Raw genomic sequence first — 26652 nt, 5'->3', positions numbered from 1 at the left:
AATAGTGCTGCAATGAACATCGTTTTGCTACTGGATTTAGTATGTTCTTGTTTCTGGACGACTGGATAAATGCCAAGTAGTGGAATTGCTGGGTCATAGGGGAGCTCTATATTTAGTCTTTTGAGGAACTGCCATATTGCTTTCCATAGTGGTTGACCGAGTTTGCACTCCCACCAACAGTGTAGCAGTGATCCCTCCTGTCCACATCTCCCCCAGCATCTGTTGTTATTAGTTTTCTTGATCCTGGCCATTCTAACTGGAGTGAGGTGGAATCTTAGAGTTGTTTTGATTTGCATTTCTTTTATGACCAGAGATGTGGAGCATTTCTTCATGTGTCTATAGGCCATTTTTATTTCTTCTAAGGGCTCTCTACAATGCAATACCCATCAATATCCCAATGTCATTCTTTAAAGAAATAGAAGAGGCAATCCAAAATTTCATATGGAATAATAAAAGACCCCAGATAGCAAAAACGCTTCTTAGCAGAAAGAACAGCACAGGAGGAATTTCAATATCAAACTTTAGACTATTACAGAGCTATAATTATCAAAACAGCTTGGTACTGGCACAAGAACAGGCCTGAAGACCAATGGAATAGAACTGAGGACCCAGATATTGAACCACAGATCTATGGCCACCTAATCTTTGACAAGGGAGCCAAAAAAATAGAATGGAAGAAAGACAGCCTCTTCAACAAGTGATGCTGGCAGAACTGGTTAAGCACCTGCAGAAAACTAAAGTTGGATCCTTCTTTGTCACCTTGCACTAGAATTAACTCCAAATGGATCAATGACCTCGAGGTAAAAGCCGACACTCTGAAAACTTTACAAGAAGGAATAGGAGATACACTAGGTCTCCTTGGCCCAGGTCAAACCTTTCTTAATAAGGACCAAGAAACACAACAAATCAGAGAAAGGCTGGATAAATGGGACTGCATTAAACTGCAGAGCTTCTGTATGGCAAAGGACATAGCTAGCAAATTAACTAGAAAGCCTACAGAGTGGGAGAAGATCTTCCAAACCATACAACGGACAAAGTCCTCATATCTAAAATATATCAACAGCTCAAAAAATTGAATCACTCCAAAACTAATCTCCAAAGAAACAACCATCCCATTAAAAGATGGGCCAAAGACATATAATTTTTTTAAAACAAAGCATTCTTTCCTATTAAAATTCTTGAAAAATTGCAATTCAGTATGTGTGCTCTGCTTTAATCACTAGTTTCATTGAAATTTTTTTCTTGTATATAGGCCTCTAACGCATTTTTTCTTGGAAAGCTGTTCATTCAGTTCCCAACTAAAAAGTGGGTTATTGACGGTCATTGTTGGGTCATGTCTGCAATACTAACCATTCAAAAAGCTGAGATCTGAGGATTGTGGTTCAAAGCCAGCTCTGGCAGGAAAGTATGTGAGACTCTCACCTCCAATTAACCACCAAAAAGCCTGATGTGGAGCTGTGTCTCAAGTGGCAGAGTGCTGACCTTGAGCAAATACTCAAGGTTAGCACCTGAGCCTTAAATTCAAGCCCTAGGACCAGCACAGAAACCAAAACAAACCCAAAATAGATAGTCTAATATTGTCTCTTGTAATACTGGTAATGTTACTCATCAGTTCTAATCATTTTTCAGTGTATTCTTTGAGTTTTTCTCTAAGATGCAGACATGGTTTTGCTTGTTCCCTCCATTTGGATAACTGATATTTCTGTTTGTGGCTGAATTGTTCAACTGAAGACTTCCAAAAGAATATTGAATAAGAGTACAAGATCCTATATCCTTGTCTTCTTTCTGATCTTTAGGACTAAGCCTTCTGTCTTTCATTTTTAAGTATGGTGTCATCTGTGTGGGATTTTTAGTATTACTTTCATCAGGTCTTGGAAATTTCCATCTATTACAAGGTTATTGGCTGTTTTTTATCATGACAGTATCATGGGTTTTATCAAATGGTTTTTCTGCACCTGTTGAGATAGTTATGTGGGTTTTGTCCTTTATTCTATTAATATGCGGTTACCGTGACTCTTTCATATATTGAAAACATTCTTGAATTTCTGGGCTCAATTGGACTTAGTAATGATGTTTAATCCTTTTTAGACATTGCTAGGATCTGTTTGGTAATATTTAATATAATTTGTATGTTTATATTCACAAGTAATTCTGATGTGTAGCTCTGTTTCATCTAATTTTGTGATTAGAGTAAAATTGGATATATCTCCTCAAATTTTCCCTATGACTTATGAAGAATTGATGTTAAGTCTGTGGTGTAATTAATCAGTAAAATAATCTATCTTAGAAATTTTTGTGGAAAACTTTAAATACTAGATGTTTTGTCTTTTCATTACTGATCTGTTTGGATTTTCTATTTCCTTCTGAGTCATTCTCAGTAATTTGTGTTTCAACTGCCTTGGATCATTGTACAAAACATCACATTCTTTGTTGGCCTACTCTGGCAGCAGAATATCCAGAGGCCATGTGAGCCACTGCCACTTCAGTAGAATGATATGTGTATCCACTCACAAACAAGCCAAGGATCTGACTCTAGGCTCAGATAACTGCAGAGCACTGAAGCAAAAAGCCTGCAAGAGCAGTCTGTTTTAATGTGGCTTTTACAGAAGCTTGGCTCTAGTTGTTTTGCTGCATAAATGGGTTAATCTCATTTCCCACTTAATGTCTTATCTATTTCACATAGAGAAAGAGGAGATATATCTCCACAAGGGGCAAGAGGTGAACATAAGGCTACTATCAAAGAGCACAATATAAGAAAGTACTTAAAAGCTATAGTCTAAGGTGAACTAATTCTGAGTTATCAGATGGGTTGTTATTTTGAAAGTGATTAAAGCATACATGGATATATACTCATAAGAAATTGGTAGATTAATAATAACCTAGGCAACACAACACAGCATCAAAAGTACCGTCCAACAGCACACAGCCATACTATATAATTGATTACAAGCTTCTTTTTTCGTTTTGTTTTGTTTTTGAATTTTATTTTTAAATTAACACATATTGCTATGATATGCAGTGATATTTACATACATACGTACATACATACATGCATACGTACATATAGACAATGGATGAGCATACCCAGTAACCCTCCTTCCAAACTCACCATCCCTCTCCCCATCACACTGTTAGCACTCCTTAGTAAACACTATTGTACTTTCAGGACAGCATTGTTTTTAGATTTCAGTTGTGAGAAATACTATAAAGCACTGAATACAAGCTTTTCAGAGACTTGTATATCAATATTGATGCTGTCATTACAAATCAGAGAACATATGAATATTTTAAGAATTAGCAAAATGGAAATGATTTGATGTTATAAAATGAAGTGCATTTCAAAAGCATTAAAATGCTGTGTCAAACAACAAAGCAAGTGGAACATCTGAAATCAAAACAAAATAAGTAAAGCTTTAAGTATCCTTAGTTGTTTGGGTGAGTTGCATTCCTATTTTGTTCACATATAATAGCATTTTCTCAAAGGAAGAATAATTACAATCTGCTTTCATTTCAATTGTTCAGAAGATACTTTTTGTTCAAGGTTTTGTATGAGGATGGACTTCTGGATTTTTAAGAAGCGTCATCTTTTGTCAAACACATGTATTTACCAAGCCTTTTACTTCATATGAGAATACACTAACTGACTGTTAATTTACAAGTGGAGCTATTCAAAGTTAAAAACCAGTTCTTAGTTTCTGTGAGTGACCTCTGCACACAACACAATAGCACTATGCTATTCTGCTGGGCTTCTGCAGTCTAAGGGACAGGATCAGGTGGTAAGTCACCAGAGTGGGTAGAATGGGCAAAAAGGATTAGAGAGCGTTCTTATAGCTACTTAGATAATTTGCAATTGAAGAGCCACTCTTTGAAGCTTGATGTGTTGTTTTTATGGCTCTTGGGAAAGCTATTTGCGCAACAGAGATCGGTGTGTGTAAGGTCCTAAGGGTGACAAGCTCAGATGCTTTCAGACAGACTACGAATATGCCAAGAAAGGGAAGATGATTGTAGGGAGATACGAGGGAGCAGCAACTGCTTGTTTCTCAGTTTTTCAAGGAATCCCTTCTCTAGATGCTCTGAAGACTAGGGATGATGAAAATAAGACTAAGAAGAAAAACAGACTGCAAAGGTAATGCAAGCACACAAAATTTCTGAGAATTAGCTCGAATCAGGATAGCACACAAATTGTCTCTGAATTAACATGAATTACTGCTATGTTTTGTATACTGCTTCTTTAATTAATGAACACATGAAATAAGTCTGCATTTGTTAAGAGCCAAATGACTTTTGGTCTTCAGTGTTTTATTAAGTAATGTTAGAAATGATTTTTTAAAAAGTCTCTGGTGAAGAGACTCAGAAAACCCAGAATGGCACTTAATGAGTCATTAAACAGGAAAAAGAGAAAGCCAAAGTTACTTACAAAATTAATTTCCTAAACTGCCAGTTACAATTTGGAAACAACAATCTAAAGTCTTCATCCTCAGAATTTATCATAAGCATGCCATCTTTTTTATAAGATATTTATTGTTCCATGAAAAAAAGGCTTTAGTAGTTTTCAATTTGCTTCAAAGGCCAAATGATTTTCTGGGACTTCAGAGCTTACTCAGCTCCCTGGCCAAAGGTTTCACTGACTGACAGAGGAAAAGGCCTTCTTTAGAAGTGGAAGAATGAATTCCTTTTCTCTGTTGAACAATGTGCTCCTTAAGAAATGTCACCATGAGTAATTTTCCTCTTGAAGGTTTTCTATATCTCAGATCAATCAGCCAGTGAAGACACAAACCACAGTGAGCTCAACAAAAGGAGGCCTGCATCTACATCATTGCCAGGATGTAGACGGAAAACTTCACCCAGTTTCCAGTCAAAACGCAAAGCCTATAGTGATGTGCTCAAAGGACACATCTGTTCTGGTATTTTATTATGGCATAGATGGGCTAAAACTTTTTTTTGACACTGGTTCAATTTAAAATCCTTTGGCTATGAAATGGGACCTTGCTGTAGTTTGAGTGTGGCTTGAGTGTGTATCTCTAGGACAGTGTGTTGTGTGGCCAGTGAGGACATGGGCAGAGTGGCACCTTTAAGTGAGCAATGGGGCTTCGTGTGAATCCTTAGGTATAATCCTCAGAAAGAGGAGGCCCTTGAGCTTGAGACGATTCTATGAAAAGAAGTCTGGTTTCATGCAGTTCTCTTGCTCCTCTAGCTACATGCTAGCTGCATACTGTTTAGACTATGACTTCAAAACTATGAGCCATAAAATTCAATGCATATCCTATAAAATTAAACAAATTGAGGGAAAAGGTAGGGTTTGGAGGGTTGGGGGAGAATGGTGAAAAGGGTGATAATTAAGATGCGCTGAATTTATAAACTGCTTTGGTGAATGGCAGCTCCTTTTTTCCATTACCTAAAGACAATAATAAAATAACAAAGTACTGAAAAAAACCCTTTATAAAGTCAGCTTGCCTCATATATTTTATTACAGTAACAAATTAATACAGATTTCAAACATGTTTCTTCTATGTGGAAAGGTAGATGCAAGCTGAAAGTTACTATGTTGTGGTTTTCATGAATGAGGAGTAGCCAACATCCCGATCAATGTCCTGTTAAGGCAGATGGGACTATCCCAATCAGCCATCAGATACCTGCCACTCAGGCAGTTACTTAAGGCTTCATTTAACATTTTTGGCCATTCATCCACAGAGGAGCATTTGGGTTGATTCCATGCCTTGGCTATGGTGAAGCAATGCTTCAGTGAACATGGTTATGCCGATCACTTTAGTGTGGCATTGTTGGTTTTCTGTTGGATAAATGCCCATGAAAAGAGTTGCTGGGTTATAGGGAAATTCTGTGTTTGGTGTTTTGGGGACCCACCATATTCCTTTCCAGAGCGCTCAACATGTTTAGATTCCTATCAACAATGTAGTAATGTTCCCTTTAGCCACCTCTCTGTCAGCATCTGGTATTGTTAATGTTCTTCAATAATGAGCCTTCTAACTGGAGCAAGGTACAATCTCAATGTTTTGATTTACATTTCTTTTATGGCCAGAGCTGTTGAACATGTCTTCATGTGTGTATTGGCCATTCTTATTCCTTCCTCTGAGAAGTCTTTTTTTCGATGTTTAGCCCACTTGTTAATTTGGGTTGTTGGGTTGTTGAGGGTTTATTTTGGGGGGATATAACCTTTTGAGTTCTAAGTACATTTCATATATGAGGCCCTTGTCTGATACACAGCTGGTAAAAAAAAAATCTCCCATTCTGTAGGCTTTCTATATATCTTGTTATCTGTGTTGTTTGCAATGCAGAAGCTCTTCAGTTTGATGCAATCCCATTTATCCAGCCTTTCTTTGATTGGCTGTTATTCTGGATCTTTACTTAGGAAGTTTGGACCTATTCCTAGGAGCTCTAGTGTGTCCCCTACATTTTCTGTAATATTTTATGGTATCTGGCCTTGTACTAAGGTTTTTGATCCATTTAGAATTGACTGGTGCAGGATCTAGATTCAATTTTCTGCACAAAAATAGCCAATTTTATCAACACCATTTATTGAAGAATCTGTCTTTCTTCCAACCTGTGTTTTTCACTCTCTTATCAAATATTAGGTGGCTATAGGTCTGTCCAGGTATTCTATTTTGTTATATTGGTCCTTAGCTCTATTCTTGTGCCAGTACTAACCTGTTTTTGGAATTCTACATTTTCCCAAAAAGAATGTTATTGTACCATTTGTAAGAAAATGGAGACTTAGAAAAAAGTATATTAAGCAAAGTAAGCCAGATCCAAAGAAACAAGTTGCATTGTTTCTCTCAAGTGTAACTAGAATGTGTCTATAAATCTACAAATAAACACACTGAATGGTTAAAAGAAAAATAAAAAGAAAATACACAGGGACATGATAAATTATACATGTCTCTAGACATTCACACAGTGAGACCAAAGGAGGACAAGCATAGGAGTGGATTGCAAAGGTTCCATAGCTATGGGCATATGATCATATAAAGTAATATTTTATGACATGGACACCAAGAAAAGGAAATAAGGGAAATTTTTGTTGTTGCTGCTGTTTTTGTTGTATTTTCCTTTTGTCTTGTTTGTTACTTTATCTTTGAGAGGGTAAGGAAGAGCACAGAAAATGTTGAACAAAGGTGAACAAATTCAGTGGTCGTGACTAAACACTATGTGGAAAATGAACTATACATCTTGTGGTTGGGAATGAGATAAAAGTTCAAAAAGAAATGTATTCACTACCTGACTCATATAACTGCAACCTATCACCTCTACAATAACAGTATATAAAATTAGTAAATTCTCTTCCACCTCTGTTAGTCACAAGTGAAGTGTTGATCTTCATCACGCTGAAAACTCTCACCTCTTCTAGATAATCACACACTTGCTTTCTTTCAGAGTTTCTAAAAATTTCAAGTATCTGACTATGTTATATGTGGTTGTAGAAGAATGCATAAAAGAAAGAAATATAAATATCTCCCAGTCATATTTTAAATAAACTAAACCTATAAAAAATAAACCTTCCCACAAAGTGTAAATATTTGGTGCTAATGAGCACAGCAGAGCAAACTGCTGCCGGTGGTTCTGCAGGCAAGGAGCACTGAATAATGTATGGAGTGACAAATCCCAGTCCACAACAGAAGAAGGCTCTCCACAACTTTCTTAAATATTCATTTGAAACACAGTACAGGAAAAAAACCCTTTTTGTTTTTATTTTTCCTGATTAGCCTTGGAAAGAAAGCGATTATGTTTTCAGAACCACTATTATAGGGGATAAGAAAATATTCTTTTAGCATCAACTTGAACAGTCTTTCTACAGACTCTTTCATTTAAAGTATTTCCTTGTGTTGCCTCTAAGAGATACACCTGGCCTCCCTGAGCGTAGAGATGCTGCCTTCCCAAGTTTCCTAACAAACAAACAACAGCCAACAGAGCAGCTATTCTGTGAACCCACCATAGATATGTGCTTTGAAAATGGCTTTTGAATTGGCTAATCATTGTGCAGGAAGTCAAATACACCTAGGGTTACTTGATAGAAAGTGTGTGTGTGTGTGTGTGTGTGTGTGTGTGTGTGTGTGTGTGTGTGTGTGTGTGTGTGTGTATGTGTTGATACCGGGGCTTCAGCTCAGGACCTGAGCCCTGACCTTGAGAGTTTTTGCTCACTAGCTATTTGAGCCATAGCTCCACTCCCAGCTTTTTGGTGCTTAATTGGAGATAAGAGTGTCATAGATGTTCCTGCCAGGCTGGCTTCAAACTGTGATTCTCAGATCTCAGTCTCTTGAGTAGCTAGGATTACAGTCACAAGCCACCAGTGTCTAGCTAGGAAAGTCTTTTTTAATTAACTGTTTTTGTCTTGCTTACTAATGTTATTTTTTCCCCTTTTAGATACCTCTGTACTGAGATGGTTGAAACATATACCATTTCCCTACTTTCTTTTTCCCCTTTCTCCCCTCTCCCTCCTTAACTCCCTTTTAGTCCCTCCTTCAATCTCTCTTTATCTAGAGAGGAATAATTACAGTTCATATACATCTCAGTGTATGGATGGTCTGCTAACAGGGGTCTTGTTTGCAGAAAATATATAAAAGTAAGATAACTAAAATTTGGTCTGGGGCCAGGAATATAGTTCAGTGGTAGAGTATGTGCCTAGACTATGCATGGTCATAGGCTCAACCTTAGAATGAATGAGTAAGAAAATAAATAAATGAATAAATAAATAAATATTGGTTTGTTGTTTGTTGTCACAGATTCTTTCAATGGTGAAATGCTTCTTCATAAAGTGAAAGATCATGGGGGCCGGGAGTTTGGTCCCTACTCTAGTGGTAGAGTGCTTGCCTAGCATGCACAAAGACCCGGGTTCAATTCCTTGGTACCACATACATAGAAAAAAGCTGGAAGTGGTGCTGAGGTTCAAGTGGTAGAGCTCTAGATTTGAGAAAAGTCCAAGGACAGTCAAGCCCAGGACTGGCAAAAAAAAAAAAGTGAAAGATTACTATACCTTTCACTCCCAAATTGGTATACCTCTGTGTGGCATACAATTGTTAACAATCAAAGAACTGTTGTATAATTTTTCTTTGGGCTATTCTAGAAGCTTTTGGCTGTATTACTCTAAGACATGGAAAGAGATCAAGAGAGAAAAGCTGGTGATTTAGTAAAAGTGAAAGAAGCCTTCAGGACCTCATTGCAGATTAATAATAGCATTTCTAGGAAGAGAGTAAGATTTGATGTCTTTTTATCTTTGATTCAAGTTTACAGTATCCTAGGAATTCTATATATACTACAATTGAGCAATGAGAGACCAAGTGACAGAGAAAATGATGCTTAGTATTTCCTCTAAACCTTGTGGTAAAAAGCTGGGATAAAGCAGTAACTCAAATATTTCTTGCCTATTCATTGTAAAAGCCATTTCATAGAGTCGTGCTTATGATATCACTGGAATTTTCTGCCTAGATAGGTATGGTATACTTTTAAAAGTAATATTTTGCTAGTCCCTAGACTTGGACTTGGGGCTTGGGCATCATTCCTGAGCTTCTTTTGCTCAAGGCTAGCACTCTACTATTTGAGCCACAGTGCCACTTCTGGCTTTTTCTGTTTTTGTGGTACTGAGGAATCGAACTCAGGGCTTCAAGCACTCTACTACTAAACCACATTCCCATCCCTAAAAGTAATTGTGAAATTAAATTTCTATGAAAATGAGACTGTGAAAGAGATATTATGTCCTAGCTCCATTTACTTCAGTTCCTCAGGACACTCGCATCAGGTGCTCCCAAAGACTTGTTCTTTAGCTTTCTCCTTAATTCTGTGATGTTTAGAAGATTTCTTCTTTTGTTTGCCTAGCTGTGGTGAGTTTCTGTGGTTCACCTCTAAGCATCCAGAACTCTTGTTTGGCTTTTTTGCTCAAGGATGGTGTTGTACCATCTGAGCCATTTGTCCATTTTTGGCCTTTTGCTGATTCAGTGGAGATTAGAGTATCATGGCCTTGTCTGTCTGGGCTGGTTCCCAACCTTAATCCTCAGATTTTAGCATTCTGAGTAGCTAGGATTACCAATGTGAGCTACAGGCACCCAGCTCAAATTTGGTATATTTTAATACACTGAAATTACACTGGATCCTTATAACGTGAATGAGTTGTTAAATCATTCTATATAAGAGGAAACTTATTTTTGCTGTTAAAAATAATTCATTCTTCACTGTATATTTAAACAACTGCAAAATTACAATTCAAACTTGAAATTAAGATTTATGTCATTAACCTCACCTTTGTCATGGCAAAATTTAAGACATCTTTTCTTCAGAGTTCTATGTTGTCCATCTCTAAGAGATACCAACTATCAAACACCTTTCACTGTAACTACTACCCACACATTCATTCAACACATATCTGAATATCAAGTATGGGTAATCACAGCACTAGAAATGGGGGATTCAAGGCTGGCTGGGTTGGTTGGTCCTTTCTCTAGACTGATAACATTCCTTCAGGGATGTTCAGACTGTTCATTTTACAGATAAACAATAGTATAACCAGTTAAGCAATATGGAAAAAAACTCCAAATACAGTAGTAAAGCCATATGGTTCATGCAGTGCAATAACAATTCAGCTCATTAAATTAGACATAGTTTCCACTCAATTTAAGCTTTTGGTGGAGTAATTTTTCCCTGAAATGATTCCTAGGGACACAAAACAGGAAATAGCTTTAATTCCAATTTTTAAAATACACAAAAGAGACGATAAAAGGAACCTAACTCCTCAAATTTCAGTCATGATACCCTCAAGATTTCTATTGGATCTGTGTGCCAATTAATAATTATTTTTAATCAATTTCTACTCATTGTGTTAAATATTTTAAAAGGAAACTTCATTATTAGCTTAAATAAGAACTAATACTTTCCCTATGTGGAAAGTAACTATAAACAACACAGTAAAATAAAGAGGATGAATCTAAAGGAGACAGGGTTAAAGTGCAAAGCTCTGAGACTGAATCTTGATCCACTCTGTTCCAAAGAATGGTAGGCAATAGTTCAACATGTGTTAAAAACCTGCTAGCTCTAGACTAATTGTCCTCTTGGAACTAATCAGAAGGACTGGAAGAGAAATGAACGGAAGTAATTCCCTATTTTATTTTTAGTGCTACTTAATACTCTAGGGTCCACAGTGTTATGTGTTTTGCACAAGTGTACATATTGCTTCAGGGAATGATTGTATTATGCATAGAGAGAAGTCTGAGAAGCAGCTTTTCAGGTCTCTGTCTGAGATTCCCTTTATTCACTTATTTGTACTGAAACCTCCCACATGTCATTCATTGGGGCTGAGTGCTGAAGATTCAATAGTAAGCCTCTCACTTTGAGAAGTGTGTTAAAAAAGAAGTCAGTGAAATTAGAAAACTAAAGCAGTATTAAAACAGCTTACAGGGCTGGGAGTGTGGCCTAGTGGTAGAGTGCTTGCCTAGCATTTACAAAAGCTTGGGTTAAATTCTTCAGTACCATATACACAGAAAAATCTGGAAATGGTACTGTGGCTCAAATGGTAGAGTGCTAGCCTTGAAAAAGCTCAAGCACAGTGTCCAGGCCCTGAGTTCAAGCCCCAGGACTGGCAAAAATAAAAAACAGTTTATCCTAGTCACTAAGTACTGGACTAGTAGGAGAGAGGTCACTGGTCATTCTCAAGTAGAGAGGACACCTGCACATGTTGTTCTAGAATTTCTAGAAGACTCAATTCACTGATCTCTCTTTTCCTTTGTTAAACATCAGTTAAAATGAGCTATCATACAAGAAACAGAAGTCTAGAATGTTCTTGAAGAATAGAAGTACACAGTACACAGCAGCAAAGTGTCCTTCTAAATAAGCAAGAGCCAGAGAGGACATCTACTTTGGTCTAATTCTTTCCTTTCAAAAGAAAAGACCTATTAGTGTTTAGAGTTAGGGGCTAGATTCTGATTTAAATTGGACTTCAGGAAATTGAGTGTAATACTTTTGTTAAAATGCCTGTGTGAAGAGTTCAGTTTTATTAATGATTTTTTCCAGAAAATTCAAATGATATAATGCATATCATATATATGTGATATCATGCATGCATATTTATTATATATATCATATGTATATATGAAAATGTGATCTTGCTATCTAAATTCTTAATATTAAAGCATTTAAGTGGCCAGTACATCTTACAAGATACTAAGGCAAACAATCTGATCCCTTCATAGGAATGAAGACTAATAAAATGTAATGTACCTGTGAAGCTTGAGAGTCACAGTTCCATAAACAGTAGCAAAACCGAGCAGACGAACCCATCTCAGGAGAATACAACGAAACGTACTTGGCTCAAAGTATAAAATAACAACCTGTGGGAGGAGAACAAAAAGGAAAAGACCTTCAGGCTCGATGGATCACCCAAAATGAGACATTTCATAATTTGATGTCTTAATACATGTAAATTTTTATGTGAGCACAGCAATTCAAATAATTCTCGAAAACGCTACTTTTATCATTGCATTATTGAAGAACTGCAGTCTCCCTACTGCTTTCCAAATAAATCTTTCAAATGATTAACAAATGACAACAAACAATATCAGAAAGCTAAAATGAGATTGGGTGGCAGTGCAAGGGCATAGGTGAATGTAAAAGGGAACAAACGGCGCAGATAAAGTAAGAATATTCAATGTCCATTAGTGATAAAGGAAGTAGGAAATGTGAAATGTGTCTGAGGGGAGCAGAGGACAAAAAGAACACTGAGAGAGGTGACTCTATTAGACAAGCACTGGACATTTGGATAAACATATTAAATTGTAACTCCCTTGAACAAATTCAAAAACAAAAGTAAATTCTTGGAATCTGACTTTGAGGAGTTTCTATAAACTGTTCCCAGGTCTCTAATATAGGCAAGCATATCTGCCTTTATCTTCTCCCAGCTGGACTTACAGCATTCTTCTTGTCTGGAACTGGTCTGGTGAGAGTGTTGCACAATACACCCCCAAACAAGCCACCAATCACCACATTTTTACTACTTAGAATGTGGACCAATTATCTCACTAACTCCTTACTTTTCCACTCTGCTCCAACAGTAATATTCCAACACTGCATGTTGATGATACAATGCACAAAGGCCAAACAAATACAGCTATGATATCTTTCAGTGCAGTTTCAGTGAAGCCAAAAAAAAGGTGTACAATTCTAGGGGAATCGTAGAGGATATTTGCAAGGTACTCCACTATTTTTCATGTGCTCCTGCTTGACTTTCTTTGAGCCATTGTAAAATAAGAATTGGTTTGACCTAGACTGTGGAACTTATAGTATAGTGAGTGCTGAAGGTTTAATGCTATTTGCACACATAGGCATATACAATGTAAGCTAACCCTGCTGAAATCAACACCATCATAACTAAAAATACAATCACTGCCCCAATCTTGTTATTTTTTTTCCTACCAGAGGGTTTTTTTTTGTGTGTGTGTGTGTGTGTGTGTGTGTGTGAGAGAGAGAGAGAGAGAGAGAGAGAGAGAGAGAGAGAGAGAGAGAGAGAGAGAGAGAGAGAAAGAGAGAGAGAGAGAGATGGGGGTGGGGGGCAGAGAGAGTATGTGTTATTGAGATCTAACATTTTTTATTAATATTTTACAAATGGAGCCCCAATATCAAGTAGAGCCATGAATGGCATCACTTACAATTCTCTCTTGATATTTCTCAAGCATTTCTACTACATAAAGGAACTAAATTCTTAAGAAGTGGGGAAAGTACTGGAAAAAAGTGTCATGAAAAAATGTTTGAATAGGCAGAAACAGAAGATAACATTGATTTGAGTTTTTTTGAAGATGAGGAAAATACTTTAACTTCATTCTTCCAATAATGCACAGTATTAAATTTCCAATTTACTATATAAACTAAAAATAAAGATTTGCCTTTAGGTTGTCAAAACAGAAGTATAGATTTAGCAAAGGAAAGAGAGAAAAAGAGATGGGGGAATAAATATTTAGTAATTTTTTTCTAATCAGATTAAAATTCCCAAAATTGTATTCTATTTTATTTGTATTTTAGATGTAATTCCTTTGTATAAGAATCTAATTGTACTAAAAGCGTTCTAAAAGCAAGCTTTCTGATGGAATTTAAGAATACAGAAGACAGTGGAAGAAAACAAATGGGAAAGTGATAAAAGATTAAATCACTGATGTTCCTTATCAAGGCAAAGATAAGTGACAGATTACAGAATAGAGGGGCAATAATATTAAATAAAAAACACATACAATCTCAAATACTCTTACCAAAATGGCTCCAGAAATTTCCGTAGAGCACTGGGTTCCTAGAGGCCCCCAAATCCTGTAAGTAACTATAAGCCTTTCCATTACTATCTAGCATGCTCTCTCTGGGAATAAGTGAGCAAAGGTAGCTATTATATTATAGAGGTCTCCATTCTTTTTATACTTGAAAATAAAGAATTCCTCTTGAATTGTTGGTAAAATATTGATTTATTTTCAAACTTTTATTTAACAGAGAAAAACTTGGAAGAGACCCTGGAAAAGATTACTGAAATTGGTCTGAAATTTAATTTTTGTTGTAGTATGATTACAGTATACCAATAAATCATCCTCTGACAACTCCAATCATTTTTTTCCTTCTCCTGAATAAGAAGTAATTATAAGAATTACTTCTTTTTTAACTAGATCTTATATTTTAGTTATCTGCACAGGAGCCTTTCTGAACACAAAATTGGAAAATCTCATGCTTCTCTGCATATTTCATGTGTTTCACAGACTTGAAATTTATATATGTGTTAAATATTCAGTTAATAACCTACTTAATTTGAAGAGAAAATATTATTTTCAGAATAGTTCATTTGAAAACTCTAACTAGGGCTTATTCATCATTGTGCTTCTGGTATACATACTCAATGTTATTGATACTGTAATGGAATTAGAAGTCATAAAATAAAATCATATGTGCATCAAATCCTTAAAGAAATTGCTACCAAAAAATCAGAAGTGGCTCATGAAGTAGAGTGCTAATCTACAGGGAGAAAGCCAAATAAGATCTTAGAGCTGTGTGTTCTAAGTTCAAGCTCTAATGCTGACATATACACAAAAGGAAGAAAAGAAAAGAAAATAGAAATCTTGAATATATTTTTTATATTTTTAAAAATTTTAAATGTGGGTATATATGTTTATATATTTATATATACACACCGATTTAAATGTATGTATATATATTTTGCATAGCTTATATTATTTGTGGTGATTCTTTGGTATGGTGTTGCACAAGCACTTATGTCTCAATATTTTACACATTTAATATAAGTAGGAAAATGATAGCTATTGCAAGTACTCAATAAATAGTCAATAACATTTAAGTCATGAAGCTATAGAACAAGTATAAGATTTAATGCTTAGGAATGATACTATTTTATTAGGAATGGTATAAAAAGTCAGCTAACTAGACAAACCAATTTAGAGCCCATAGAAATGTATAGCTAATGCACTAGAATAACTCCTGGGAATTGCTTTGTTTTGTTTTGAAGAAACAGGCAGAGCCTCTATAGGTAACTGCACAGTTTGCACAACTGGCAAGAATGCTTTAAATACTTGATACTGTCTACTTTTGATTAATTTCACCATTTTGTGGCAGGTGATAATAGTGGTTGGGAAAGAAGTACAGTTTGTCAAAGAAGTTATTTCCCTGTGTGGGCAGGGAGTCCTCATAATATTCCAAAAACATTCCTGTGTAATTTTGTTAAAATGCCAATTGAGCTTCATCAAAATTGGGAGGATGCTGAAGAGTCTGTATTGCTGACCAGCTCCCATAGCGTGGTGATCAGCAGTTCATGTGATCATAGCCTGAACAGACCAGGCTGACTGAGCTGTGCAAAAAACAAGCCTGACAACATAGGACAGCTATGATCTTTGTCTATGCAGAAAATGGAAACATAAAGTTACACCTTCTGAATCATCTCCTAAAAGTGGACTGCTTATTTGACAACTAAATAGTTGTCAAAGTGGTGAGAAATAACTGTCTTGGGAAATGGACAAGTTAAAAAAATGTGGTTTGAATACAATCAATGACATATTACCTTCGATTTTCCTCTTTATAATGAGTAAAAAAAACCAGTGTAAGAGTTGATAGAGTAGTAATGAAAAGCTGTAAGAAACTAAAAGACTTTATATTACTTTGTTCAGAAGAGAAAATACTGACAACACATCTATAAAAGATTTGTGTTGGCTGCTGGCAGAATGTTATACCTAGTTTATAACTAAATAAAAATACAAATACACAGGATGAAGTTTTGGCATAAAGAGTTAGAAGAGATCTGATAAAATAAAAAAAAAACCTTATGATGAAAAAAGTTCATTTGTAAAATCATGTGAAATATTTGAGTTACTTACATGTCAGGAGGAGAGATTTTATAGTCTAATACAGTAGATAAAATAAGGAATTTGGAGTTAGTTAGTTGCCCTAAATGCCAGCCTAGGCTGTATAACTAATAAGCCATGACCTGAGACAAATCCCTTAAGTACTGGGGGCTTCAGTGTCCTCAGGGACTTAATGAAAGCATAGTGTTTGTGGAAGCACTCACTAAACCATACAAGAATGGATCCAGTCTTGTTGCTAATATGGGAGACTAACATTTGAATTAACAATCTATTTAGCCTTCTTGTACATATAGCTTCAAATGCCAATAGGAAAAAAGATTCTGAACATTGAGAGTTTAGAATGGAGAGATCTGAGGAATTGAAAGAAAAAAACAAGGCAGACTGAGCTTAAAGCACAAGCAGAGCTATTAACGTGGTGGGTAAATGTAGCAAAGCCAATGTGTATTTGTTTACATTTGTATATAATACAAAATCACAAAGTCATAAACTTAACAAACCCTCATTTCTTTATTTAATAATTTTTTATTTCAATATATAGAGGGGTTACAGTTATATTCACCAGATAGAAGGTGCATTACTTCTCACACATTAATATCCCTTCTTATCCTTTTGTCCCCATTTTCCTCCCCTCCGCCCCTCCCTCATTTTCCCCACCTATTTCAAATAAGCAAGTAAACATCTATATATATATATACCAGATAACAAAGTGGGATACTGTAACAATATGAGATTAACCAAAGGGCAACACAAGAGAAGAGAGAAAAACATAATGCATAAAGAGTAACAGTCACTTATAATTAAGCTCTTGTTTCCATGTGGTGGAAGTCCATTAATTTGGCCTCATCCTAAATGGCCTTATGTATCTATGGTTTGAGCTATTGTAATCCTCTCCTAAGAGAGTTCTAGATGTGTACCAATTATTACAGATGAGGGAAACCATTGAACCTATGTTTCTTTGGGTTTGGCTTCCTTCACTTAATATGATTTTTTCCAAGTCTTTCAATTTCCTTACACATAGTGTGATGTCATTTTTCTGACAGCAGCATAAAATTCCATTGTGTATAAATACCACATCTTGTTGATCTACTCATCAACTGAGGGGCATCTGGGTTGGTTCCATATCTTTGCTATGGTAAATAGTGCTGCAATGAACATCGTTGTGCTAGTGGATTTAGTATGTCCTTGTTTCTGGACCAATGTGTAAATGCTTTAAAGTCTAGCACAAAGGACACAGGAACGTATGCTCAATAGACCCATTACCCTTCCTAGTTCATAGGAGGGGGGGCCCTTTCCCCAGCAGCGATTCCTCTGCTCAGAATTGTGGTTCATTCTTTTACCCATAGTATCACATAGACCATGCATTAGATGGGAAAAAATATACAATTAAAAAAAATTAAATCTAGTCATTTCTATCATGGTTCGAGTTCCCAACTTGGTTAAAGAAAGTATGTAAATCATAAAGCAGTAGCAGTTTTCATGAGCCACAATTTGAACTGAAGTCTAAAACAGTAGTAATGTAAACTACAGTCATAATCTGGCTCAGAATTGTCCTGTTAATGATATACCTCTGTCCATGAAGAGACCAATGCCTATCAACCCTCAATACCCTGGGCAGAAACAAACAAGAAACACAGTTGGCCATGCCTACATTAGGGTGCCACATCTTGGATCCAATGACCTGCTGATTTAAAATATGAAAAAGAAAATTGTGTTAAGGGCTTGGGGTAGAGTTCAGTAGCATAGCAATTGCATGAGACCTTCCATTCCTTTTCCAGTACTGCTACATAGCTGAAGTCTGCTCTGAACATCTATAGATTTTGTTCTCACCTTTACTTCTAAACAATACAGTGTAGTAAGTGTTCACATTGTGTTAGGTTTTCTAATTAATACAGAGGTGATTTAAAATATGACAAGAGCCCATACATAGATTGTTTGCAATTACTACACCATTTGATCTCAGCAATTTGAGGATCTGCAGTAGATTTTAAGTGTGTGTGTGTGTGTGTGTGTGTGTGTGTGTGTGTGTGTGTGTGTGTATGTGTGTTGGCTGAACTGATCCCCAGCAAATAATGAGGGATGATTAGTTGCTCTTAGAAAGCAACGTGGAATAGTATGAATATCATAGGATTGGGGGACAAAAGGGCCTGGTCTGCCACTTATTAAATGTGACCTCTAGCCATTTATTCTGTCTGCCTCCTCCTTCATTTGGAAATTGGAATAATCCTCACCTCTCACGAGAAGGGAGTGTAATTATTTCTTCTACATTTATTCCCTAAAGACTGATGCAAAACCTCTTTTATTCCGGTGTGAAGAGAACATTAGGTAATTTTACCATATCCATACACATTCTCTCTCAATAGCAAATTAACATAAGCAACAGCAGACTCCTATGATGGTGGAGTTTCTCTGCCAGCCTGTTTAGTCTGACTCATTGCTGTGTCCCTTCTGAGAGAAATCATCCTTATCACTCAGCAGCAAATAAAAGGGCTAAACATAAATACCTAAGTGGAACATTACGTTGCTATAAAAGCTCTTCAGAATTTCTCCGTAAGGAATAACAAATGAGTTTTGTCAATCTATTTTTATATTCCTTCTACCCACTTGTCTTCTAAGGAAGAGTTCTATTTAACACGCAACCATTGCTAAAGAATAAAAACCAGCACGTACTCAGGGTTTCTACTGTGTATTACATATTCGATTTTTCTCTTTTTCTAATTTGCAATATGTAAGAGTTTAGATGACTTGCTTATGATGTTACCTTTGCCCTTTCAAAAGTGAAATTATCCTGAATTGCCAATACTTTCATGTTTTATATAGACTTGTAATGAAAATTGTATATTTGCAAAAGTTAATAATAGCTCTACAACCTAAGGATTTCAAAAACAGAATAATTCTGATAATTAGATTTGTCCTATATTTAGACACTCTTTCTTTGAGATTCAAGGATCAGACCCCACCCACTCCCTACGCACACCACGTTTCTAGGAATTGACAAGCACCTTCCTCCTTCAACTCTTGCCCTCCTCCACAGTCCAATGCATTTTAGCCCCACAGCTCCTCTGTTGCCTCTACTCCACTGTCTTTCCCCTCTCATCTTCTTTAGTGAGGTACAGATTGGCTTTGACTAGATCTGGACATTACCTAGAAGAGCTCTATTATCAAAACTTTTCTTTTCAAGTCTTCTTGTGCCCTTATTTCAAATGCCTATTAATTAATCTAAGCAAGATCTTTGGTCATTTTATTGATCTTCAGCTTTCATGCTGTCTTCTGATTGGTTTTCTTTCCTTTTCTACCCATCCTAGTTTATACTTCAACATCATTTGTACACTGTCCTCGGGTAAGTCACTTCTATCAACAGCATTTGACCCATACAACTTAACATCTTTATTCTGGAAAGGCTATGCCTGGGAGGAAAATATATTAAACTCCCCTAGTTGGAAGTTTTACTTATGTATTTAGCTTTCCCAACACCAACTGAACCTCTAATACAATTTAGTATCTTTCCTCCTATCCTGATGAATTTACTATTGAACACCCATTCCTTTTAGACCTTCTTTCACCAATGGCTTATGAGATTGTTTCCTATCTCATTTTCAAAATTTGGGGTCTATTTATATTTTAAAGCAATCAAATTTACAGAAAACTTTTAAGAACCACATAAAATTTATTTTCAGATGGGTGGATTTGTGAGTAAAATCATTATGCTTCACATTGCATTATGATTTTCCCATATATTAGGAATACCCTTGAGAATTTTCCAACACTTTTCTCATGTTTTATTTCTCAGTTAGATTTCTATACCAGGAGGACAAAGAAGGAAGAATGCGTATGAAGCAACAGTCCTGTTGCTCCCGCTACAAACTCACAGAGAAGGGCAGAAGAGGCAAAGCACCTTGGCTCTGGGATGTAAGGGATTGGACCAGCTGTCACAGAAGCAAGGCCATGGGAAATTGGAACATCACCATGAAAACTACTTTGGGTTTCTGCCGGTTGTCAGGAGATGAGCAAGGGCAGTAGGAAAACTACAAAAGTATTACAGAAGTGAGAAGGATTTTGGAGACTACCTATCTCAACTTTCTTATAAAGAAATGAAGACCCTCTATGATTGGTCAATCCAGGACTGAAACTCAGGTCTTCCAGTTTTTAATTCTTATATTAATTACTGGATATTAAGTTGAAACCTATGGAAATATTCTAGGACTTATTTATAGGGATCAAAGAAAACATTAGACATGTTAGCTTGTAAGCTCTTGTTCTCTTTTACCCAAAATACTTTAAGTTTGAAAATTGTTATCATCATGTTAAAGCTATTATTTTTATATAGGATACAATGACTTATTGAATACACTTTGGTAGGTTTTCATATAAGCTATTATTAGTAGGAGGGTTTCTGAATTGCTTTGACATCATCAACAAAATGATGGAGCAAGTTGATGGAGTCTGGAAAACTCACTTAGATTTTGCCAGGCCAAGTTACTGAATATTATAACCACTCTTGTGTGCATTTACAAATCAGACTATAATAAGTATAATAGAAGAGTTTAAAATGTGGCTTTTGTAGCATTGTCAAAATATAAATTATCTCCATAATATAGGCTTTTAACTAATTTATTATTTATAGAAGATGTATATATCATCTATATTTATTCTCCTTTGAGCTACTTATTCATAAGCATTATTGGGTTGCTGGTCTAGACAAAATTCTTCCCCATGTCATTCAGACAATGGTTGCAAAAATGCCAACCATACCCTCTTACACAATAAGAGAATTCAAGGAGAAATTTCTACTTGCAATTATCCTCTTTCCTATGACCTTAAAAAGCTGATCTTACCCAGTTTTTGTTGGCTAGAAGGGTAGCAAATGTGTATATTCCAGCTACTTGGGAGATCCAGCCAGAATTGAAGGAGACAGAAGGACTGAGGTTCAAGGCCAGCCAAGGCAAGTAAGTTAGTGAGACCTGATCTTACAAACAAGCTGAGGGCCGGGAATTTGGCCTAGTGGTTAAAGTGCTTGCCTAGCATGCACGAAGACCCAGGTTCAATTCCTTGGTACCACATATATAGAAAAAGCCGGAAGTGGTACTGAGGCTCAAGTGGTAGAGTTCTAGCCTTGAGAAAGTCCAAGGACAGTGCTCAGGCCCTGAGCTCAAGCCCAGGATTGGAAAAAAAAAAAAAAAAAAAAAAAAAACAAGCTGAGTATGGTGGCAAAAGCTTGTAACCAGATAAAATAATGGCATTCGCAGGGAAGTGGATGAATCTAGAGCGAATCATGTTGAGTGAGACAAGTCAAGACCTAAGGATCAAAAGGCGCATGGTATCCTTAATATGTAGCTATTAAATCCAAAGAGTACAAGAGCAAGGATTCAATAGTTGCATACCCAAAGCTATGGCCATGGTAATGGAAATATAAACATAACTATATAGACATAAAAACCTATGACTCTATAGACATAATGTTTTATTTCATAAATTAATATGTTTCTATGACATACAAACCCTTTGCCTAATTGTGATTAAGTTCTAAATACTAAGTCCCAGTGATTGTAAATAGAGATTCCCTCCTTGAACACTTTGTATGTTAAACTTGTCATTTAAAATATGATTAAAAATCAACGTTAATAAATTCTTTAAAAAAAAAAGCTTGTAACCCCAGTTATGTGGGAGATGTAAATAGGAAGATGGTAGTCTGAACCTAGCACCATGCAAATGCACAAGATATTACCTGGGAACTGAAAGTATGGCTCAAGTGCTATAAGACTGGATGTGAGTGAAAAATCCAATCAATAGTTATTGGAGTTCAAGCTCCAATAACACACACACACACACACACACACACACACACACACACACACACACACACAGCAAAATAAAACAAAAAAAGACAGACATGTAGCTCAAATGGCAAAGCACAAATTTGGACATTCAAGCCATAACCCTCTGTCCCCAGGGTGTCCCATGAGATGTGAGAATCTTTAGGAGGGTAGGACCTTATGGGAAGTATATAGGTCTTTGGGTGTGCACTCAAGAAGGGCATTGTCAAACCTCAGCATAGCCTGTCTTCCCCTTTTCTCTGGCTTTTTGGCAGTGGTTTTACATACACTTGCACTATGGTGTGCTGGCTTGCTGCAGGTGCAAAGCAGTGAGGCTAATTGATCATGAACTGGATTTTCCAGACTATGAAGCAAAGACATCCTTTTGTCTTCATAAATTATGTCAAGTATGTCATGATGGTGAGAAAATGTTGATAGGAAGGAATGTTGTAAATATCACAGCACCTGTGTATGTGAGAATGTGCAAGCAAAGAAGAAAAAGTATAATTCAAAGTAGTTCCTTACTAGAGGTTTATTCACAGTCCTTGGTTGTGGGACATGATCTACCTCTTACTGTCTATAGTGTATGTGTGTTTACATGTGTATGTGTATGTGTGTGTGTGTGTGTGTGTGTGTGTGCGCGCGCGCGTGTGTTTTATAGGCTATTCTCCCAGTATTAAAATCGTCCAACCATCAGGGTATCACTGTGCATACACCGGGGAAATAAGCCAGCTTATTTTCAATGTATGGAAAACTACAACATTGCAAAAGGACTCTGCTAAAGTCACAGTACCATTACTGGGGCAACACTATAACACAGTTCTAAATTACAGCATCACTCAACACTTTGGTTGGATCATACCAATGCCTTGGCCCTTTTTACTTCGCATAATCTATCTAACATGTCAGACATATCAGGTGCAGAGTGCATCATAGTTTTCTTCCTGGCAAGGACTTGGGGAGGGTAGTTTATTGTGAACCAACCCTACCTAGAACTCCTTTCATCTTCTCCGCAGTCAGTCTTGGGAATCATGATGGGTATGAGGTTATATAAGCCTATCTCTGTCTCAGAGGAAGCTTAAAATAGTATCAGACTCAGACATTCCTGGCTTGGGACTACCCTGGGCTGGACTGTCAAGTTGCAAGAAGCAGAAATCAGAGCCAGTAATCTACAGGGACCTAGGGAGTGCTTTATAGCAGCATCTGGGAAGAGAGATTTGTGCCTGAGGCAGTTTTTACAGAATTCAGGAACAGTCTCTGTAAAGGGAGAAACAGTGTACAAAAAATAGAGTGCCAAATGTAAAGAGAGCAATGTCAAAGGACAAGATGGAATGGAAGCCAGGGATTGGTGTTGGAGTTGAAATCCTAATATTGCTATCCATGAGCCAAATAGGCCAGTTCTGTTTACAGTGTAGATTCTGCTTCCCATGCACCAAAATGAGAAGGATACACAGCATTCTCCAGTTTATTCACAGGGTGTTACACAACCCGGCTATGGTATACAATTATGCCTAGTTTACAGAGGAATAAAGAACAAATACTTAAATGTAGGTAGGAATGGTGGTTTATGCTGCAATTCCAACAACTGGGAGTGTGGAAACCAAGAGGATTATAGTTTGAGGCCAGCCTTAGCAACAATGTTTGTACTATACCATCTCCATCAATAACTTGGCATGGTGGCATCCACCTGTCACCTAAGCTATTCAAGATGTATAAATAGGAGGTTCGGGGTACAACCTGGCCCAAACATAAATGTGATGCCCTATTAAAAAATATTGAAAGAAAAAAGAGGTGAAGGCATGGTTTAAGTGGCAAAGTATCTGCCTAGTAAACACAGGCCCTGAGTTCAAACCCTAATACTACAAAATAAATAAGAAGGAATAAAATACAAACACAAATATCTCATGAAGTAAAGAAATCTAGGTTTAAATTACTAAAAATGGTTAAATCATTAAATTACAAGAAAAAGATAGGATGGTCAAAAATGACCTCTCTGAAGAAAATGGCATTAGAACTGTGACTTGGAGGGAGTGGGGAGGAACAACCCTCATTCTCACATGCACTGTGCAGTGCAGTGCCCCTTTGTGAAATCCTTATAATTGTCCTGTATCAATCCAACATCTGACTTTCTCTTCTGTGCTATGTCCTGGGGGATTTCTCCAACCCAGCTTGCACACAACTTGTCTGATTCTGATCTCCCTTGGGCCCCTTTCTGGCTACCACTTCCTACCAGAAATCATTTCCCCAAAGCACTCATGCTAGATGAATGCCAATGCATGTTCCATAACTTTAAGTGTTCACATTTTCTTCACTGTGAATGTGGTCGGATGCCAGACACAGCTGGAGACCTCTAAGCAAACTGTTTTCAGAGGAATCAAATGTCCAAATGAGTCCCAAATTAATTTGATCACACACAGTAGCCTGAATTTTTGCCCATTTTTCTACCTTGCAGCAGTTTAATTTATATGCTGATAAGCTGCCAAGTATAATAACATTGTAAGTAAACCCTGTTCATCTATCAGTCACTTTATGCTACATGTACCTCATAAAGATTTAAATGCTAATGTTTACCTCAATATAAGCTCAACAAGTTCTGTAGTCAGGAGAGGGAACAGGAAAAACCATTTAATTCCAAACAAATAAAATGTGTTTATTTACTTAAGATTGATCACCTTAAAACACTGTGTAAAGGTTATATGTGTCACATTCAAACTGAATAAAAGGCTCAACTGACTCTCAGGATTTAAAAGTGATAGAAATCCAATCTACTCTTTCATTGCTACCTCTATTTTTCTGACAAAGGCAGGTGGTGATGTCCAGATATCTGAAAAAGTCAAAGCAGACTATTAAATTAAAAGCAAATCGCACCTCAAAAAGGAATGAAGGCTTCACCACATCAGTGCTTCTTTCCATATTTATCTGTAGTACTTAGGCATCTTAATTTTGTAAAATACAGGTTCTCAAAGAAGTCTCCAGCTCTTGGCACAGCAAATTCAATTAAAATAATGACTGTCACAGACCACAAACTCAATTATTACCAGGGCAAAGGGCAAGTATTCAAACACATGTCTCTGTCACATCTTCCTTTGATGACTTGGCACTAGCTATCAAATTAATATACAACTAAAAAGAAAATTCACAAATGTCTGATATGAGAAAAATAGATTCATTCTTTTAAAAAATGCTGGTTAATTACATGCTAGTATCAAATCAAATCAAGGCATTTCTAACTACTGTTGGACTCAAATGCTTCTCTTTTGAATTAAAATTCAAACTTCTATAGCCCCCATCCACCTCTCCAAGCTCACTTCTGTTATTCCTCCCCTTTCTTACCCTGCTCCAAAAACAAAGGGTCTCCCCTCACCTTTCACCTCAATGATGGCAAAGCCCACTCATGTCTTGGAAGTACTCTTTGTGTTGATTCGCTCTACCACCCTCTCCTATTTTGTGCACTTCATTTTTCTGATACTCATATGTTTTCTTTGGCCCAGTTTATTTCCTGTTTCATTCATTAAATTATAAGCTGCATGAACATAGGGATTCTTCTTTAACCGAGGTGTCCTCAAAAACCAACCAGATAAATTAGTGCAGAACACAGGACAATTTTGAGAAGGCAAGGAAAACCAACACATAATCTTTAGAGAAAGAAGGTAACACCACAGGCCCTTGAGATTCAAGTCATGTATAGATTTGCGTGTGTGTGTGTGTGTGTGTGTGTGTGTGTGTGTGTGTGTGTGTGTGTGTGTGATCTAGAGAGATCCCAAGGTGGCAGGTGATAGCTTTTCTGAATGGTCAGATATTCTTTCATTGGAAGGTTTCACAAAGAGGTTGGAACCTGGGTATGGAACTCATGAACTACTTACTGTATTTCAGGGTAGGAGAACTCTTCACTGAATCATAATAAACTTTTTAACCACAGACTCTTGAAACTGCAATCTATATCACTTAAGAAAAATTGGGGAAAAGCTTAAAAAGAAATCAATGAACAGCATCAACTTTTATTAGCTTGCTGCTGAGTCAATAATTGGGCTTAAAAGAAAACAAGTTCAAAGAACAAAACTATTTCTGTCATTGCTACTTGATAGGTCCCGAGATCTCTATTCTTCCCCAAATCTTAAGTCATTCTGGAAGCCTTCCTTTAGCTATGAGAAGAAAATTGGGCCCTGGAGCCAGTCTTTGGCTCTGAAGGCTTCTAGGAATCCTAGAGCATTCAAGAAAATAATTTCCTGCTCTCCAGTCTCTGCATAGTTGTGATGCCTTCCAACAGGAATTCAACAGTTTTGCCAGCCAGTACCCACCTGAAGTTACTCAAAATCTGAACAGAGTTTATACTAGCGCAAGTAGTTCTGCATTCCAGAACGATCTGTACAGTAGTTAGCACTAAGGATACCTTCTAATTTTCCTTTAAATTCCGTATAATGAATGGCTGTACTTATTCACAACACACACACACACACACACACACACACACACACACACACACACACATTAATGTTAAGTTATTTTGG

General features: G+C 36.7%; 1 protein-coding gene across 1 annotated transcript in view; it reads right to left on the bottom strand.

Moving 5' to 3' along the window:
- Window positions 1-26652, bottom strand: part of Gpr158 (G protein-coupled receptor 158) — a 231767-nt gene that overhangs the window by 26719 nt on the left and 178396 nt on the right. Inside the window, 1 exon segment of the mRNA XM_090319031.1 lies at window positions 12217-12326. Coding sequence (XP_090175157.1) covers window positions 12217-12326 — 110 coding nt within the window.

This window comes from Megascapheus bottae, chromosome 26 (assembly GCF_031878675.1).
Source record: "Megascapheus bottae isolate mThoBot1 chromosome 26, mThoBot2.hap1, whole genome shotgun sequence".
Taxonomy (NCBI): Eukaryota; Metazoa; Chordata; class Mammalia; order Rodentia; family Geomyidae; genus Megascapheus; species Megascapheus bottae.
Note: the sequence above shows the minus strand (reverse complement) of the source record. Positions and strands in the feature narration are given on the sequence as shown.